Source organism: Rissa tridactyla, chromosome 1 (assembly GCF_028500815.1).
Source record: "Rissa tridactyla isolate bRisTri1 chromosome 1, bRisTri1.patW.cur.20221130, whole genome shotgun sequence".
NCBI classification, from domain to species: Eukaryota; Metazoa; Chordata; class Aves; order Charadriiformes; family Laridae; genus Rissa; species Rissa tridactyla.
This window is the reverse complement of record NC_071466.1, coordinates 112,541,603-112,558,718: the sequence shown is the minus strand read 5'-3', so window position 1 is coordinate 112,558,718 and position 17,116 is coordinate 112,541,603. Positions and strand designations below refer to the sequence as shown.

At 37.9% G+C, this 17,116-nt stretch overlaps 1 protein-coding gene across 5 annotated transcripts in view; it reads right to left on the bottom strand.

Moving 5' to 3' along the window:
* The window catches only part of ROBO2 (roundabout guidance receptor 2), a 471,637-nt gene that overhangs the window by 356,173 nt on the left and 98,348 nt on the right, over window positions 1-17,116 (bottom strand). Inside the window, exon 1 of one of the 5 annotated variants that reach the window (XM_054205954.1) lies at window positions 8,337-8,508. The exons of the other annotated variants lie outside the window; for them this stretch is intronic. Coding sequence (XP_054061929.1) covers window positions 8,337-8,373 — 37 coding nt within the window. The 5' untranslated portion in view covers window positions 8,374-8,508. Of the gene's footprint in view, window positions 1-8,336; window positions 8,509-17,116 lie in introns of those variants that run through there. 5 annotated transcript variants of the gene reach the window in all.

Below are 17,116 nucleotides of genomic sequence, written 5' to 3'. Positions count from 1 at the left end.
GATGAGGTAAATATACTTCAGCTCTGACAAGCACCATGACCACTCTCTCCCTGCCTGATGGAATGGTCAGTTGATGGTGTCCCAGAGGAGTCGTGCCCTGCCTTAGGTTTCCCAGACAGCCCTCTGAAAGGCAAAGTATCTATTTTTAATGAGCACGATGCAAAATCAATTAGCTGGTGGCTTAGAAAAAGAAATTAATAATCACATGTATTTGGCGTTTTCATGAGACCCATCGAAAAGAAACTTCCGTATTAATCACATGCATTGGTATTTTTCTGGAGGCTGAAGAACCATTTCTTTAAAATAAAAATACAAAAAAATCCCTATATCGCTATATCATAGTCTTTCACATCACCAACCTGAAAAATGCTATAGCATAGCTAAAAAAAAGCACTCAAGGAAAATACAATTTCGGAAAGAACAGAAAAAGAGAAGATAAGTGTCTGATGTAATTCTCTAATGCCATTCAGCTGGGAGACATCCAACTTCATACATCATATTATTATATCTCTACTGCAGCAGGCAATTCTTCCCAAAGTGCAATTTGTTATGAAATTTTCCTTGTACCTGGAAAATAATAGTTCTCAAATCACGACCTCTACTTGTGAAGATTCCTCTAAGCTCATCTGTACAACCTTATCTTGGTGGGGAGGAACACTAGATATTCAAGAATCAAGAAAACAAAAGAAACTTGAACTTCCACAAACACCAGTGTCATTAGATAATGCTAAAGTATCGACAGTAGGAAGAAAAATTCAGGTAGCAAGCAAATTAATTTAAATTTAATATAGACTCATTGTATTAGAAAGGCAAAAACTACATCTCTCAATATGCATGAGAGAAGCTATGCTGGAGAAATTATTTGCCCTCACAGACAGTGGTGCCACTATATCTGCGTGCCATCAGTGGAGGGCAGCTTTCAAATCTTACTGTAACAGTCCCAGGGTCTCAACACTCTCCATCATGAGCTGTCAGCAGCAGAAACAAACTCCCCTGTTAGGAATTGTTCCACTGAGATCCAGAACATACAACAGAAAGAGTTGTGTTTCGTACCAGCATCTCCTAACTCCTGCTTGGCCTGCTGCAATCAGGGGCCTATAATTCAAAGGATGAAACATGCCTGAAAGGATGCGCAAAATCATTTTGCTATAAAGTTTGGACCTGTTGTTTGAGAGATCTAATTGCATGAGAGAATCAGAAGCATGTATAAAATCTCTAATTTTCACTATACAGTTAAAACTAGAAAGAACGTGCATGTATATATAAGATGTGTACGGAAAAAATGGAAGTGGCAGAGAAAGGAACTAATATATTAAAACAAGCTAGTTAACTCATGCAAAGAGATTAAAAAGTGAAAAAAGGAGAAAAAGGACCTAAAGCGAGGAAAATGAATATATGTGTAGCCTTCGTACCATATACTACCTACGTCTGTGTAAACACATATTGTACAAAGAAGAGACAATAACCAGCACTTAGAATTTCAGTAGGTGTGGAAGCTATCCAAACACCACTGCAATGGGTTTCATGCAACTGTACCACTTAGACCTACATATTATCAGTGTAAAAATGGTACAGAGTTGATAGTCTGAATGCTTTTCAGGCTGAGGCAACATTCACATTCTGTTTGTGTATTCATACATTTGTCTTCGGAGAGGCACAATTTTGTTGAACTATTGACTACTACTGCATTTTATTTTTTTTTAATCCATTATAAGCAGGACCAGAGATACAGGCCTGTGGTAAAAAAACATGATCATTCCTGAAACCACTGCTTCCATTATCTCTCCTTGTTTCAGAGTAAGTGGTATGCAGGGAGCTGAGTGCTCTGCCCTCTCCTGTGTCTGCTGCAGGAGATCTTGAGAAACAGGCTAGAGAAAAGTCTCAGCGGGACACATACTTCAGGTAAAAGTTTGAAATAAACGTAAGTGTACTGTCAAAACAGTAATTGAGGTTTGAAGAGAGTACACCTAAAAAACACCCTCTGAAAAGGCCCACTCAATCTAGAGCTTCTGGGAGGAGTGGCAAGGAAAGCAGTAAAGAGGAGAATACAGTTGATTGGAGATAAGCCAGATGTGCTTTGCACCATAAATCTAACACATCTATGTCTAAGCCCTTCCTTGGGTTGCTTTTTTTTTTTCTTATAGCCTCATTCTCATCTCAGCTTCCAGAAGCAAGAGAAGTGACAGCTGTTAACATAACGCACAACTAGATTCACTGCTCCTCAGTACGCACCACTGAAATCAGAGAAGTTTTGCCTGTGATTTCATAGAAGCAGGGCAAAGTCTTTTGCATAATGACCTGTAGCTATTACAAGATATTAATTCACAAGAAGTATATATGTACACCTAGTATACACCTATGTAGTGTAAAATAAGGTTTTCGAGATCTAAAGTTTAGCATAATCTGTGTGTTCTGGACTGGCAGGTTAAATACCTAACACGAACACAAAATGCACACTCAGTTTGGTGTCTGAGTAACTGCTGGGGTAGTATTAAGAAGAAATTCCAACACGGGACTCCTAGAAGGAGGTAGGCATACGCTTCAACAGATTTTTTTTAGCTTATAAATTTGGTATGTAGCTCCACTGTTTTGAAGTTCTGCAGAAAAGCTCGCTTTTTTTCAGGGACATCCACATGAAAATACAGTCTCTTGAAGCTTAATTCCCAATTAGATTACCAGTGACTTCTAGCAACAGTCAATAACTTTCCCAGGGCTAATTTCTACATGGGCTGAGGAATACACAGTACAGTAGATGTCAGTGTCTGAGGCGGGACACTCTGGCCTTGTTATTCAGACATCATATATGTAACTAGTCCTGACAACTGCTGATTATATCTTTTTTAAAGCGCTGCTGCCTTTTTTTGTTTGCCAGTTATCCTCTGGTGTATATGCCAATGCAGACAATGTCCCATCACTGTAATTGTCACTCAGCTGTCTGTCAGCGATGAGAAGAAAAGGGTGACAGCCTTGACATCCCACCAATCATCCCTTTGGAAAATTGATATCGTCCTCCCCAGTAAACAACAGCTAAGGAATCGACCAGCCTTGCCGGCACGTCCCTGAACAATCAGCTTCCATTAAGGGCAGAAGCCACACATTTATCCCACCGTACTCCAATCAATAGTACGCTGACTTGTTCTACCTTCAAGCACACCGCTGCTCAAGGTCTGCATTTAGCACAGGCTACCTTTCAAACACTTCCCAGGTCTTTCAAACTTAAATGTAGGAAGCAGCTTTTGGGGACATTGTCAAGTCCTGTATTTTCATGTAAAATATCTTACTCCCATCCATTTGGCATATTTACTTCAGTTCACAGGAGGTTTAGCAGATTTACTTTCTTGGTTAAATGTTATTTTCTTTAACAGTGAAATTAAGTCACAGTATGTAAAATCACTAATTTTTGTTACTACTTATCCATTGTAGAATTGCATTTATATATAGTCATGCTTTAGAAAAAATGTATGCATATTGTGTTAAAACTGGCCTTGTTTAAAATGAACTACAATGTGTTTACATACTGAAAATGCTGTCTGGCAATCAGAACGGTTTGTTAAACATGAAGTCCGCAACCATTTATACATCACCCAGTAACCTAAAACTTCACAGAATTAGCCTGGTAAAACAGTAAAATGATTGCAAGCTGGCACATAGAATCTTTCAAGATAAGAAAATCAGTTATTTACAACTCATGGGACACGAATCTTCAGAGACAAAAATTCCTCAACATGGGAGGAAGAAAATAGTAGTCGGGAGGTTCACTTCACAACTCACAAAATAATTGCAAATCCGCATTTTCAGTTGTAGATTAGTACTTCACTCTTTTACTTGACATGAGCTGCTAAATCTGCAGCTGTTACTGCCTAATTCATAAACATCTCTTCTATACGCAAGTCATCTAGAAATAAATTGGGGCTATTACAGCACAAAATCTCCTACACAGACCTCAGGAGCTGTGTCTATGCTGCTCACTGCCTTAAAATTCCCAAAGCCAGAGGCCCTCCATTTCTAATTTTGTAGCTTGACTCTCACTTGTAACCTTGTGACTTTTCATCAGCACACACCCTGAGGATACCATAGCAGTGCTTTCCCTACCATCTCAAGTGCTCTTCTCCTCGCAGCCTTACGATAGCAGATTCTGACCGCTGTCACAGTGGTTTCTTGTGACAGGCACAGATGCCTGAATCTCTCTCTGCCTCTTGCCTTTTAGCCTGCAAGTCCAGGAGAAGGCGTCTTCACCGTTCCCCTCATGTCTTTTGCCTTAGAGCTTTAGTATACCACAAATAGCATAGCAGAGACGAGTCACAAATCCAGTAGGCAGGTTACTCTCATGTTCACGCATACAAAGCTTAGCCATCAATCAACGTGCAAGACCAGCACCTGATTACACATGCTCTCACCACTGCTACCAGTATCACACACAGGATCACCCACTCAGGAGTTTCAGATGGTGCCCATATACTTACTGCGAGAAAAGTGCTTGGGGAAACCAGCTGGTGCATCGCAGAGGACACTTGTCCAAGGACACACTTTACTTCTGTTCCTAGGCAGCCATTAGGAAGAGGTCTTTCCTTCTCCCCCTCTGTCCCTCTTTTGTCCTCCTTCGTTTGTTTTTTGTTTTATTTTGTTTTTTTTTTCCCCTAAGATAACTTTGAAGTTGATGTGTACCGTCAGTTTCAGACCCCACCAATAAAGCCTTTGTGCACATAAGCGTGCCTGAACATCCTTTGTACACCATCACCAGCTACTGACAGCAGATAAAGTGACAGCTGTTTGTAACCAGTAAAGAAATAACATTTTCTGAAAGTACAAAGAGCAGAATTTGAATTTCCAAACTATCAAAATGACCACAACATTATGTCTCCAGATAAGACGTTACTTTAGAATTACAGCAATCATTTATGTGATGGGAAACTTTCATTATTTTTTGTAGTGCTAAGACTATTTGAACTTGAGAATGTTAAACTCTGCATAGATATTGATAAACACATAAGGGGGCTTATTCTGTCTGCAACAGCTTTTGGCCTTCTAAAGAAGCGTATTAGCATTAATAGCTACACTCTTAAATTCAATTTTTAAGGAAATTTAAGGCTTATCATGATGGGTTTCCTTGGTTTGGGGGTCTAGACTTTACTGGTATAATTTGTAAATCATTAGGGAGTTCACTGTCCCCTTCACTTTGCTAAATGGACACAATCAATACCTTAATGGGAATGTTTGGAAGCATCCATAGGCAGACCAAATTGGCACATTACAAGATTTTTTCCAGCCTGTGCATTAAGTTCATTAACATTTCTCATTTGAATTACAAATTTCATTTCTCTGATCAAGATGAAGACATGGCTCTCATTTACAAGCTCAGATTTTTGCTGTGTTAATGTTTTACAGGGAACGATAAAGTTAATGCAGCGGAGAGACATCATGTCACCCCTATTGGTAGACAATTATAGATAAGGTTCCAAATTCCAATAATCCTGATGGGAGGCACACAGGAACTTCCATAGAAGAATGACAAAAATATTAAGCAAAGAGGCCAAAAGGCTAATCAACCCTCTTAGAAACATATTCACGCTTGTCACAACAAGAGCACACTCTACAAAACCAAAATGTGTTATTTAATTTCATTTAATGAGCAAACACAGCCCCATTCTCCTTCACATTGATCATTAAATTGCTAATTAAAACCTTTTAGAAAGGTTTAAAGTTTAAACGAAACACTTCTCTAATTTTATGATATTGTACTTAGAAGACTTAATAAAGCTTTGGAAGAGAATTGCATTTTAGCAAAACTTCCTTCTAACTTCATCAGTTCAGATAAAATACAGGGTTATGCACTAAGGCACAGCACACTTCTTCCAAGAAAGTTTAAAACAGTCTTTTGAGAATGCGTTAACATATTTCAGTTAAGAACCAAAATATCCAAACCTGGGTGTTTTTCACCTTGAATTCACTTATTCAATAAGCCTGGGCAAACTCCATGCAGAGAACCATTTAGGAATTCAGGGGCTATTAAAAGAGGAACAGATGTTAAAATCTTACTCAGAGTTTGTCAGTGAAATAAAAATAATGACAGAAGTGATATCTGGGCACTTAAACGGGAGGTAACTCTTACATTTTTGGTTTTCCTTCAGAAGCAGCAAATAAAAAATGCTGTTAAATTCCAACATTCATTTCTCATTTCAGTAAGCGTACACATTCCTCTTCAAGGCCATGCTATAACAAGATGACATTCAGTTATGTTAAACTAATGGCAGCTGCAACAATATCTCTCCAAATACATCAGTAATTCTCTAACTCTTTTAGTACTGCAGCTGAGGCTACAATTTTACAATTACTAAATAGCAGATTCATGTTCCTGCTCACAGTAAGCATTTGCTCCGGATCAGCACAGACACACACAGGCACACAAAATGAAGTCTGCACCGGCCATAGGCTTTCATGCCAATTGTGGGAAGACCGACAAAATGGCGTAATGCCTGCTGCTGTCATGTTCACCTATCAAAAATGTTTGGATAAATCTGAATTAGCAGCATAAATTTATATTTAATCTACAGTTTGCTGTCATGTGGTACCAGAGTTTTTGAACAAGTAAGAGGGACCCTCTTACAATCAAACTTGTAGCTCTCTCTTCTTGGTGCCTCGTACATCTAAAGATCATGTACAACTCCTTTCTGAAACACCAATGGAGAAACTGCCAGTGTCTTCTCCTGAGGTTAAGCGCTACGGCTTTCAGGCAGCCTGTGTTGAGTGCTGGTAGGAAATGGGTCCTTTTCATATATGTCCATGTGTATAAAAAAGACCTGTCACAACCTAGTCCAGTGTGAGTAACTACTAAGTACTGTATATAGCAGTACCAAGGAAGAATAATTTGTTCAGAAAAATCACACTTGACTGCCCTTTCACACTCTCTTTCATAATCAAGAGTACTAATTTTGAATTTAATTTTAATTTCAAAGTAGCTAGACTGGCCCCATTTAAATTCAAAGCAAGAGGTATTTTAAGATCATCTCCTATTGTGACTAATAAACTTTGGCTCCCTTAACACAGATGAATGGAGGTGTAGGGGGAGAGACAAATGTCAGTGTAAATTAATGTGCATGGGACTGCATACTGTTCAAAATCAGAATTTCTGTAGGAATAAATGACCTTTGTTAATTGATTATAGATTTTTTTAAAAATATACAGCGTTATAAAATGCAGCGCATAGGGTGTTATACTGCAATATAAGTTACTCCGCTGTTACACTTTCTGTCTATTTTAAGTTGGTGGATTAATAAGTGATGAAAATCCTCTGCCCGAGCCCTCAGCTGGTTTTATTATTTTTTCTGACTAGTGGGAATGGTCAATTCTCACTCATATAATATTCATGGGTGTTTGATTTTTAATGGTGAGTTACACTTGCAGGCTTTTGTTCCCAGAGAGTTGGTTTGAAGACAGAGAAAACGGCTGGATTCCTTTAAAACAATTAAGATGAAGCTAACACGTATAACACAAATAAAGGGAATGGGGAGGCAAAGGATTAAAAGGTTATTCACTGTAAGCCTGAGTAGTTACCTACCTACAACATTACCCAGTGTTCTTCTACTCATATATAGCTATCCATATGCGTTTAAGGAGGACTGCTTAGGTGATCTGCATTCTTTTCAAATGGAAGAATACAAAATACCAGACATACACTTGCATTAAAGTTATAAGTAGCAAGATACAGAAGCAATGTTTCCACTCTGCTTTTCCAAATCCTTCTCTTTCTTTTCATTAAAGATACACTAAACGTTACCAACTTCACTAAACAGTCTGAATTAATGCAATTACTAATGTAAATATTTACAGGTACACCCCTATATGAAGCATTTGCTTGACCAAAAGAAATAATTAAAAATTATTCATGATAAAGAACTTATGTCAAACTTTTTTTTTTTTCCAACAGCACTTAGAAAAGATTTAAGCCTCAAGAGAAAAACTATAGGAACTGACCAAGGGTCTTTGATGCGTTTTCTATCTAGAATCCATTAACAAAAAAATCTTAAAAAAAAAAACAAAACAACAAACCATGATCAGAATATCGTATGAAGACGCATACAAGATTATTTTCAGAAATAACAGAATATTTCATTATTCTTAAGGTATCGTATTTTTTTTCTTTTAAACAAAGAAAACACCAGAAACAATACTCCTTTAGAATTGCTTGTGACTTTGTTTTATAAATCTGCATAGACTTTTTACACTGTTTCTCCCAGCTCCCCATGAAAAGGCCAAAGCAACTGCAAGCCTCTTTAGTAATTATCAGTTAACTTAGAAACCATGAAGGAAAAATTCATGGTAGCATGTAACCTACTCACCAAGTTGTTCCAATAAAGCAAAGTACGTGATCCTCATTTCAATACCCAGTATACCAAGGTGTGCAGTAGTGATTTATTTGAGTTACAAGGCCAAACTCATAGACACTTTTTCTGGCCTACGTGAGCCTTCAAAACAGAGTCCAGGGCCAGAACCGGACAAGAACCAGGAATCTTCTTGCAGTGAGCTTACAGTGGAAAAAAGAGGAAAATACTGACTCTTAAAAGATCGCCAAATCATTACATACTTGTGACATGTTAATTGAGATCAAGGGGAAGTAAACTATGAATTTTCTATATAAGACTGCACTCATAAACTTAACATATTTAGTAAATTAACTGTAATAGCATTCCCTGTCAATTGTGTATCTATATTTAAGTTGTTTTACATTGCTCTGTTAGCAAATGAAGCACTATAAGATTATGCTGAGTTTGTACTTTCATGCAAGGAACAACTCTGTGATATAGACACAAAAATCCAATTCAAAATACATAACCATTATTATGACCATCATATGCTTTGAGTTTTGTCCCCCCCCCCGCCCCATCAAATCCTAAACAAACAGCTCAAAGCCTCTGGGACCTGCATGCCCTAGACAGTAATGCTTCCCTGGCTTTCTGAAGCCAACCTCTTTCAAAGACCACGCGCTACAATGCTACGTGAAGTAGACTTGTAATTATCAGGCATCCCCAGTCCCAGAATCACAGAATGGTAGGGGCTGGAAGAGACCTCTGGAGATCATCTAGTCCAACCCCCCTGCCAGAGCAGTTTCACCTAGAGCAGGTACTGGTGGAAAGGTACTGATACAAAGAGGGACTGGTGGAGGACATTAAGGTTGGGGGCAGCCTTGGCTGTAGTGATCACAAGAAGATACAGTTTAGGATCGGTCCAGAGTACTCTTTCTTTTATTTGTGTAATCAGTTAATCATTCAATCACATGAGATGCTTTAATAATACTTTACATGGCCATAATTTTTTAAGAACCTGAGAAACCCATACTTTTCATCATCTGCTGAGAAAAGAAAGTATATACTGTAGTTATTTCAGCCTAGAGGAGACTTATGTCTAACTTGCACTTTTTTAGTTAGCCATCGCCAACATGTTACTGCTGTGCAACTACATAATAAATATCTGCAAAGAGTATTTATTTCACATTTCTGAAAATGTATTCTTCTCTATATATTCATTTCTTAGAACTTCTGCCCTTGATGCCCCTTGAATGGGAATACTGGAAGATTTACTCTGGGAGAAGGAGTCTTGCATGGAAATTCTCATGAATTTATGTTGATAGAGGACTCACCACATACAACTATCTACAACACAGAGTTGTAGTTAGAAAGACAAAGGATCCCATGTTGCATTTTCAATATACATATGCTTCTCTCTAATCAGAAAGCTCCTTTCTCTGCATCCTGTGATCACCTGCCTAGCAGCCCCAAACTTCCTCTGTATTGCTTATTTCTCTCAGTATTGGATAAATTGCTGATGCATTTACTTCGACACTTTTTCTACTATAGGCAATGATAAAGATGCCTAACGAGATCAGCAATATAGGAGTAAACCCTCTGTAAGTATACTGGAGTTTGGTTTCTCATGCTTACAGACACATCCATTAGTTCTGTTCATGAACTGATAAATCATTATCTTACATGTAGTGACGTTTTCTGGCCCGCTACTCATATTAGAAGGATGCTCCAGAGCAGAACACTGCTAAGGATTATGATCAAAACATGACAAAATATAACAGAAAACTACTAGTAAGTTTTTCATGAAAGCAATTGCTAACACCACACTGAAAAGAGTATCACAGTTCCTTGTGTTTCTCCAACTGATGTGTAGGTGAAAAAGAATGGAAAAAATCCTGACCACACTTAACCAAACACATGAAAAATTACTTACCCTGCTGTGACAATATGAGAGTAATGTATACTCTGTGTGTGTTGGTATATACAAATGTAACATATGCACATAAATTATGATTACACAGATGCATGTGGTATAATTGTTTTTAAAACTTATTAATAATGGTCTTATGTCTGTTACACTCATATTATGGTAATTTATACAGCTTTAGAGAGTGAGAGAGTCCTGCTGGATACTATCATCTTTCTCACAGGAGAGTTCGGACACTGTGCCCTCTGGACTAAGCTGAGCAGGTTTTTTTGGTGTTTCTCCCGTGGGTTGGCTGAAGAAAGTAGCAGGGCATTGTGGACACCTGTGTCATCCACCTGATTTTTCAGTCAGGTGGGCTGAGAGATTGGAATATGAAGTAACAAAACAAATAATCACAAAAATACCTACTGCAAACTATGATCATTATGCCAGTTAAGGACTTACTACTTTAGAAGGTTTTTAGCCTTTAAGACTATAAATACTGCTCCCTAGAATACTTTCTGTGAGGGCTAGTACTACGGACAAAGATGGATTCAAAAGAAAAGAAATTATTTTTTTTGTCTATCCTTCCAGCAGACCCTGAAGAATACATTTCACACTGAAGAACTTGCCAGAGTCTCTCAAACTCAGAGTATGAAGCAGGATTTTAAGGGAAAACTAAATTTCACCCCAGGTAGCAAGCTACAGATTGAAATTTTCTCTTTTTCAAAAACACTTACACAAAGCTGGGGTGTACAATTTGCATGTAAGCTACAATATTACGCTCCTCTCTCTAGGAAGACGGATTCTAGGGCAACCTAAGACTGATTATGTAGTCTCTGGGTGTTAGCCTATTAATTCAGGCATCCAAAGTCAGATTTTTATGAAACCTTCACAATATTTCCCATTAGAAAATCTGCCCAACTCCCACAACATCGGTCAACATCTACTGTTGAAAAGAGAAATCTATGATGTGACAGGCTTTTTACTTGGTTTTCCTTTTGCTTGTCTTCCCTCTCTTTCCTGTTTTCTAATCATTTCACATCAAATCCTAAACAGTCAAAACCACGCAATACTTAAAACTAATCCTTCTCAGATATTTTAAAACGCACCACTCTCCCAAGATGGCAGCTAAAACATATCCAAGATCTGGACTTCCATACAGGACATACCATGACAGCTGGAAATGTACAGAACTTCTTGCGTACTCATGTTTTGTTAGTGCCAATACCCTACTGAACCAGAAACACTTCTTTTATTACCTCTATGTCAAACCATGCATTTGCATGTTATAGTTGATAGTAGGTGCCGAGCAAGTAAATTAGATTTGAATTGCTTTTGATTTTTGAGTGATCAAAGAGTTACTAAATTGATTTTTCCCCTCTTAGAATGACAATAATTTGTTAAAAATATAGAATTTGAAGTAAAAGAAAAGGATGTATCAATGGCACTTCTGGGAAATGTAAAACTCCTACAGCAGGAATAATGGGAATTATTCCTTCTGTTTTTCTCATTCATTAACTCATTCCTATTTCTTAAGTTCTCCTGCAAAATAGCCATGAACCTACCCCAAATCTTTGACACCTTGAGTGGCATCAGAGTAGGTGTGAGATTAATAAAACACTACACTGTTCAATGCATTGCTGCAAGTTATTTATTCCCATTCTGATACTTCATGCATGAACTGCCACTGTTTGATGAATCACTGAGGAAAATGGGATCTGACAAACAGCTCCTCTTTCGGCAGCTGCGTACTATGACAGCATCAATAGAAAAACACATCATTGGTTCTAAAATGCCAAATTTTTACCATTTACATTGAATAAGACATGAAACTCTTTAAGAGAAGCGGCACTATGTTATCATTAAGGCCTGTTGACACTATGGAGGGTGTGCTTTGAACTCTATTCTGTCATCACTCTTAATCTGCAACTAATCGCATTCCACTCTAAATAGAGGGAAGGGCCGTCTGCACGTTGACAACAGTGCCAGTGATGAAGTATTGCACCCTTTAAAATCTCATTTACAGATTGGTTTCATTACCACCCACAACTGGCTTGGATCCATGAGGGAACACACCTGCTCTCATTAGGGCCACGTGATGTCTGCTGTTAACAGTATTTCCATGCAAATGGGGCAACACGAAGATGAACACTCTGGAAACTATCTTTATCTTTCTCCTGATTGGTTTTTCTACCTTCATTTTGGGAGGTAACACGTATGCAATCTGTTGATTACTCTTAGAGTTTACTGATAGGCTTTACTGACAGTTTCACAGCTACGGATTTTTACTGTACTCTTTGGGTTCCCTCTTCCATTATGCAGCATTTCCAATCTTCTAAGGGGCAAATGTTTATTATTTTCTACTGCAGATGAGTCCCTTATGCTAGGAAGTCTTCAAAAAGTACTGGCTGAAAAACTGAATTCCAAACTAGGAGTATTTAGATGTATAGAGAACAATTATTTTTCCTATGGAGTTTTTGAGTATTTAGCATTATAGGTCCATAATATCAAAAAAAGACTGTTGTTTCTATACATCTATAGCAGTCAGAATATGTGTTAAAGGCCCATTAATAATAGTAAATAAATTCAGCATACTGTTAACAGGTTTACTGACATTACATTCATCCAAATACTGAGGTCAAACCATGGCTGGCCTTACAGAGTAGCTACCATACTTGCTACTTAGGTAGAAGATGGATGGGGTATAAAACATCCTGAATTTCCTGTTCCAGGGGAATTAAAATAAATATTTTATCATAACAAAACCCCAGGTCTGGAGTGCTCATTCAAGCATCGGTTAGAGAGAACTTCACTTGATTGCAGCTTGACAAGAGGTAATACTTAGCAATAAGAAGAAAAATGTTAGCAAAAAAAAAATCATTATTTTCCACTCTGAGAACCACCATTACACAGCAAGTAAATATAAAGCAGTAAGCTTGCTCATAATTTGAGGGAATCATTACAAATTCATGTAAAAAAGTACCATTAAGCTAAAAAATTGCATATCCTTCCACCTCAGAGTAACTCAGATATAGTTTTACTAATCATACTCTCCCAGAACCTTGCTTTTATGACATGTATGGCATATCATCTAAAGGGATAGAAAAACTGACATGCTGTATCAAATACCTTTTCATCAGTAAGATATACCAGGGATGCAAATAAAACCATCTAGAAACGCAGGTGCTTGAAGCCTAGAGACTCCATAACTAAAGTCTTTCCAGCTGGAAGTCCACAGCATGCTGTTTTAATTCTAGATTCAGCTTTTCACTTTGAATTCATATACAAATCCATGTACATAATGGCTCAAAAATAAATACTGAATTCCACCTCATGAAGTCAACCTGCACATCATCACTTGCAAGTTGATTTTTATTTCAGCTTTTGTATTTATTTGTTTGCATGTATGTGCTTGTGAGCAAAAAAACACTAGTTTAAAGTTGGTTTTCTGTGTTATACTTAATCCTCTTTGGCAAAAAAAAAAAAAAAAAAATCAAGAATAGCATAAATGTTAAGATTTATGTATTTGAAGTGATACTTCTTTTTTCCCTGAAATAATACGGTGCCCTTTTTGTATTACCTGAATACATGAAAGAATACGTTTGTCATTTCAGCTAAAGGGGCTTATTGTGGTTGTTTCCAGTCCACCAGACATCAAAGTAAACCAAATAAAACATTCTTAAATCTAAACAGGAATATCTATTTAGCTTAAATTACTTTTCAAAACGCTTTAAGTTAAATCAATAGAATATTGCTACATATGTAAGGCCTGTATGTGTCCATATGAGTGAACATCTACAATAGGAAAAAGAGGCAGGGGGAAAGACATAATAGAAGAGAATTAACATTGAGAAAGTCAACTTCTTTGGCACTTTGAGTTTAATATTCTACAAGTGTTAGTTAATCCTTAAGAAGGTTTATGTTCATTCTGTAGTTGAATTAACTCATATTCCTTATAAAAAACCGTGTCTTTATTTTTTTTTTTATTAAACTGAAATAAAAAGCTGAAAATCATCATCCCTATTGGAATTCCTACAGATTTCCTTGGAATTTCACCTAGGTTTCCACCCAGTCAGATGCACTAAAAGCCCATCAAGACAGCTACTTTGTGTATTAAACCACTGTAACACTCCCTTTGAATAGCCTGTGGTAAGACTGAGCTCAGAAACAAAAATTAAAATTCTACCTCTTTCTCCCTCTAATTCCAATCTTTCAGAAGGAAAATTGCAGCCATGCCATGAAATGATGGAATTTTAGAAATTCTCAGTGGACACGCAAGTGTCTCCACTTTAACAAGTTCAACCCTTGGATATCATGATGATGCATTTTACTGGACTCTAATACAGCCCGGCTTGCAGTGAAATAGCAAAAGGATTAAGAGCGAGTCAACACATTATTTATGATACAGTGCTGCAGCGACCCACAGCTCAGAAAGAGGTGGTGCTAGACACACAAATGTATGGCATCTGTTCCCAACATCTGTTCATTTAACAATACTCTTGGCTTGTCCATAAACTCTTTAAAACCTTGCCGTTAAAGTTCACATGACCTTTAAACCATGAACAACTTTTTCAAAAGTTAAATTTTCACACAGGAAACATTCCTGTTCCTTAATTAGTTCTTAGCCAAGATAGGCAACACTGATATTATGGCCAGAATCTCCCTTTTATTGCAGGCAATGAATCGTAACATTTTAAGTGTGGATAGGTTATAGTAATGTCATCCTACTTTATCAGTCCTTATTAGAAAGGTCACTTCTAAAACATATTTCTGCCAAGGCATTTAAACAACAATAAATAAATAATAATAAAATAATACAGCACACAGCTTTATAGGAATTCACAGAAACTTTTTTTATCTAACTATATGCAGTTCTAAGATGATTTTGTTGGTTTTGTTTTGTGAGATTTTTTAAGGAATGTTAAAAACTTGTCCCCACTGAAACAGATCAAAACAAGTCTATAAAACCATCAGAATATAACTTGATGCAGCAGAATTAGATAAAATTTAGTATTAGTATTAAGTGGTTTTGGTTTGTGTTTGTTTTTTTAAAACAATTTTTCAGATACATAGTTTTGTGGGAAACACACACATGTAAGTATGTGACTTGGACAAAAACCAAACTAATCGGTCACATAGAGCTCTTTTCTTCCAGGGGCTGATGCTTGTCACTCAACAGAATCAGAATGCAAAAACATAAGCTTCCCAAGTAATCAAACCTAGGAAGTTCTCCAGTCTCCAGATTCTCCAGTCTCCCCCGTTCTCCCCCCGCTGTCACTCACACCTTGGCTCCTGTGCAGTAGGAAGGATGAGTTAGTATCCATTCCTTATTGGATGGTACTAAGTAAAAATCAGCTCAATGCAGGACTTTTTTAAAACATTGAAACACAAGGGCCTAGAAGGAAGAAAATGCTGCTTGGGGTTTTTCTTTGATCTTCAGGTACATTTTTGTTACATGAGGAAGCCCCTTTAACAATATTAAGGAAGAGTACGGCTAAACTATGTGCAAAACTTTCCATAGGTTTGGGGATACTTGTTTATGCAGTGATAACCCCTCAGACCTGCTGGACACATCACATGATTTGTCAGAGCAAATCCTTTGCTTTTTTGACAGAGTACCATGTCGTGTCGAATATAACTACAAGATGCATGGCCTCATAGAACATTATAGACCAAGAGTAAATCAAAATAGAGACAAGGTACCTGCCCAGATTTACAAAAGCTGTCAGTCTGACCCTGTGCGTGGTGGGCTGACCTCAGTTGGATGCCACGTGCCCACCAAGCTGCTCTATCACTCCCCTCCTCAGCAGGATGGGGGGAGTGGAGGGTGCGGAAATAAGATGGAAAAAATTTGTGGGTCAAGATAAAGACAGTTTAATAAAAGCACAGTGCTTTAATTCTGTGCACGGAAGCAAGAGAAATAAAAAGATTTATTCTTTACTTCCCAACATCAAGTGATCTCCAGCCACTTCCCGGGAAGTGGGGCTTCAGTACACTTAGCAGTTGCTCTGTAAGACAAATGTAATAATGGATGAGCCCTCTCCTCCTCCAGATGCAATTGCTGTTGCACAGCAACTTTTTTCCCCTTCTTAAACACGTTACCACAGAGGTGCCATCACCATTGCTGATGGGCTCGGCCTTGGCCAGTGGCTGGTCTGTCTTGGAGCCAGCTGGCATCAGCTCTATTGAACATGGGGGAAGCTTCTATCAGCTTCTCATAGAAGCCACCCCTAGAGCTCCCCCCACTACCAAAACCTTGCTATGCAAACCCAATACACCCTGCCGTTAATTTCTTTCTTTAAGTAGCTGAGTTTCTATAGCCACTTGCAATAACGACACAGCAAGCATTTGGTGCCCATAAGAGTATTCTAAACTAACCTAGTGTAGCTAAGAAATGGGCCACATACAGTCCTTTTCTGCTGATGAAATAGTAGTTTTACAGGTATATTCTTCTTTCTTGCCTAGGTGCTTTGGTGGGCCTTATGCAGTCCCTCCACAGTGGATTACAGAGCACCTTTTCTTTCTGCATATCCCTTCTTTCCATATGAAGCACACTAGGGAAACAATATTCCTCAGCCCTCTGCATTTAAAACTACATACTTGTAAGAGTTTAAAGGCCTTAGCACCCAACTTCCATTTGGAAATTAAGATTCTCCCTATTTCCCCTAAGCTGCTCTAAAAATCTCTAGAGTGAGTGTGTGTGTGTGTTAATTCTAATTAATTTTTTGGCAGCAGATGAAGCAGTTTTAGGCACAGGGTTATAAAATGCAACTCTCTTTCCAAGAGAAGTAAAACACACAGGCACACTCATAGTTTTGCCCTTTGCAAGTCACACAATCTTCAATCATTTATGTGTCTTGCGCTCGCCGCTTCTGTGAAATATAAACAGATGGGTTCTAAATGATTT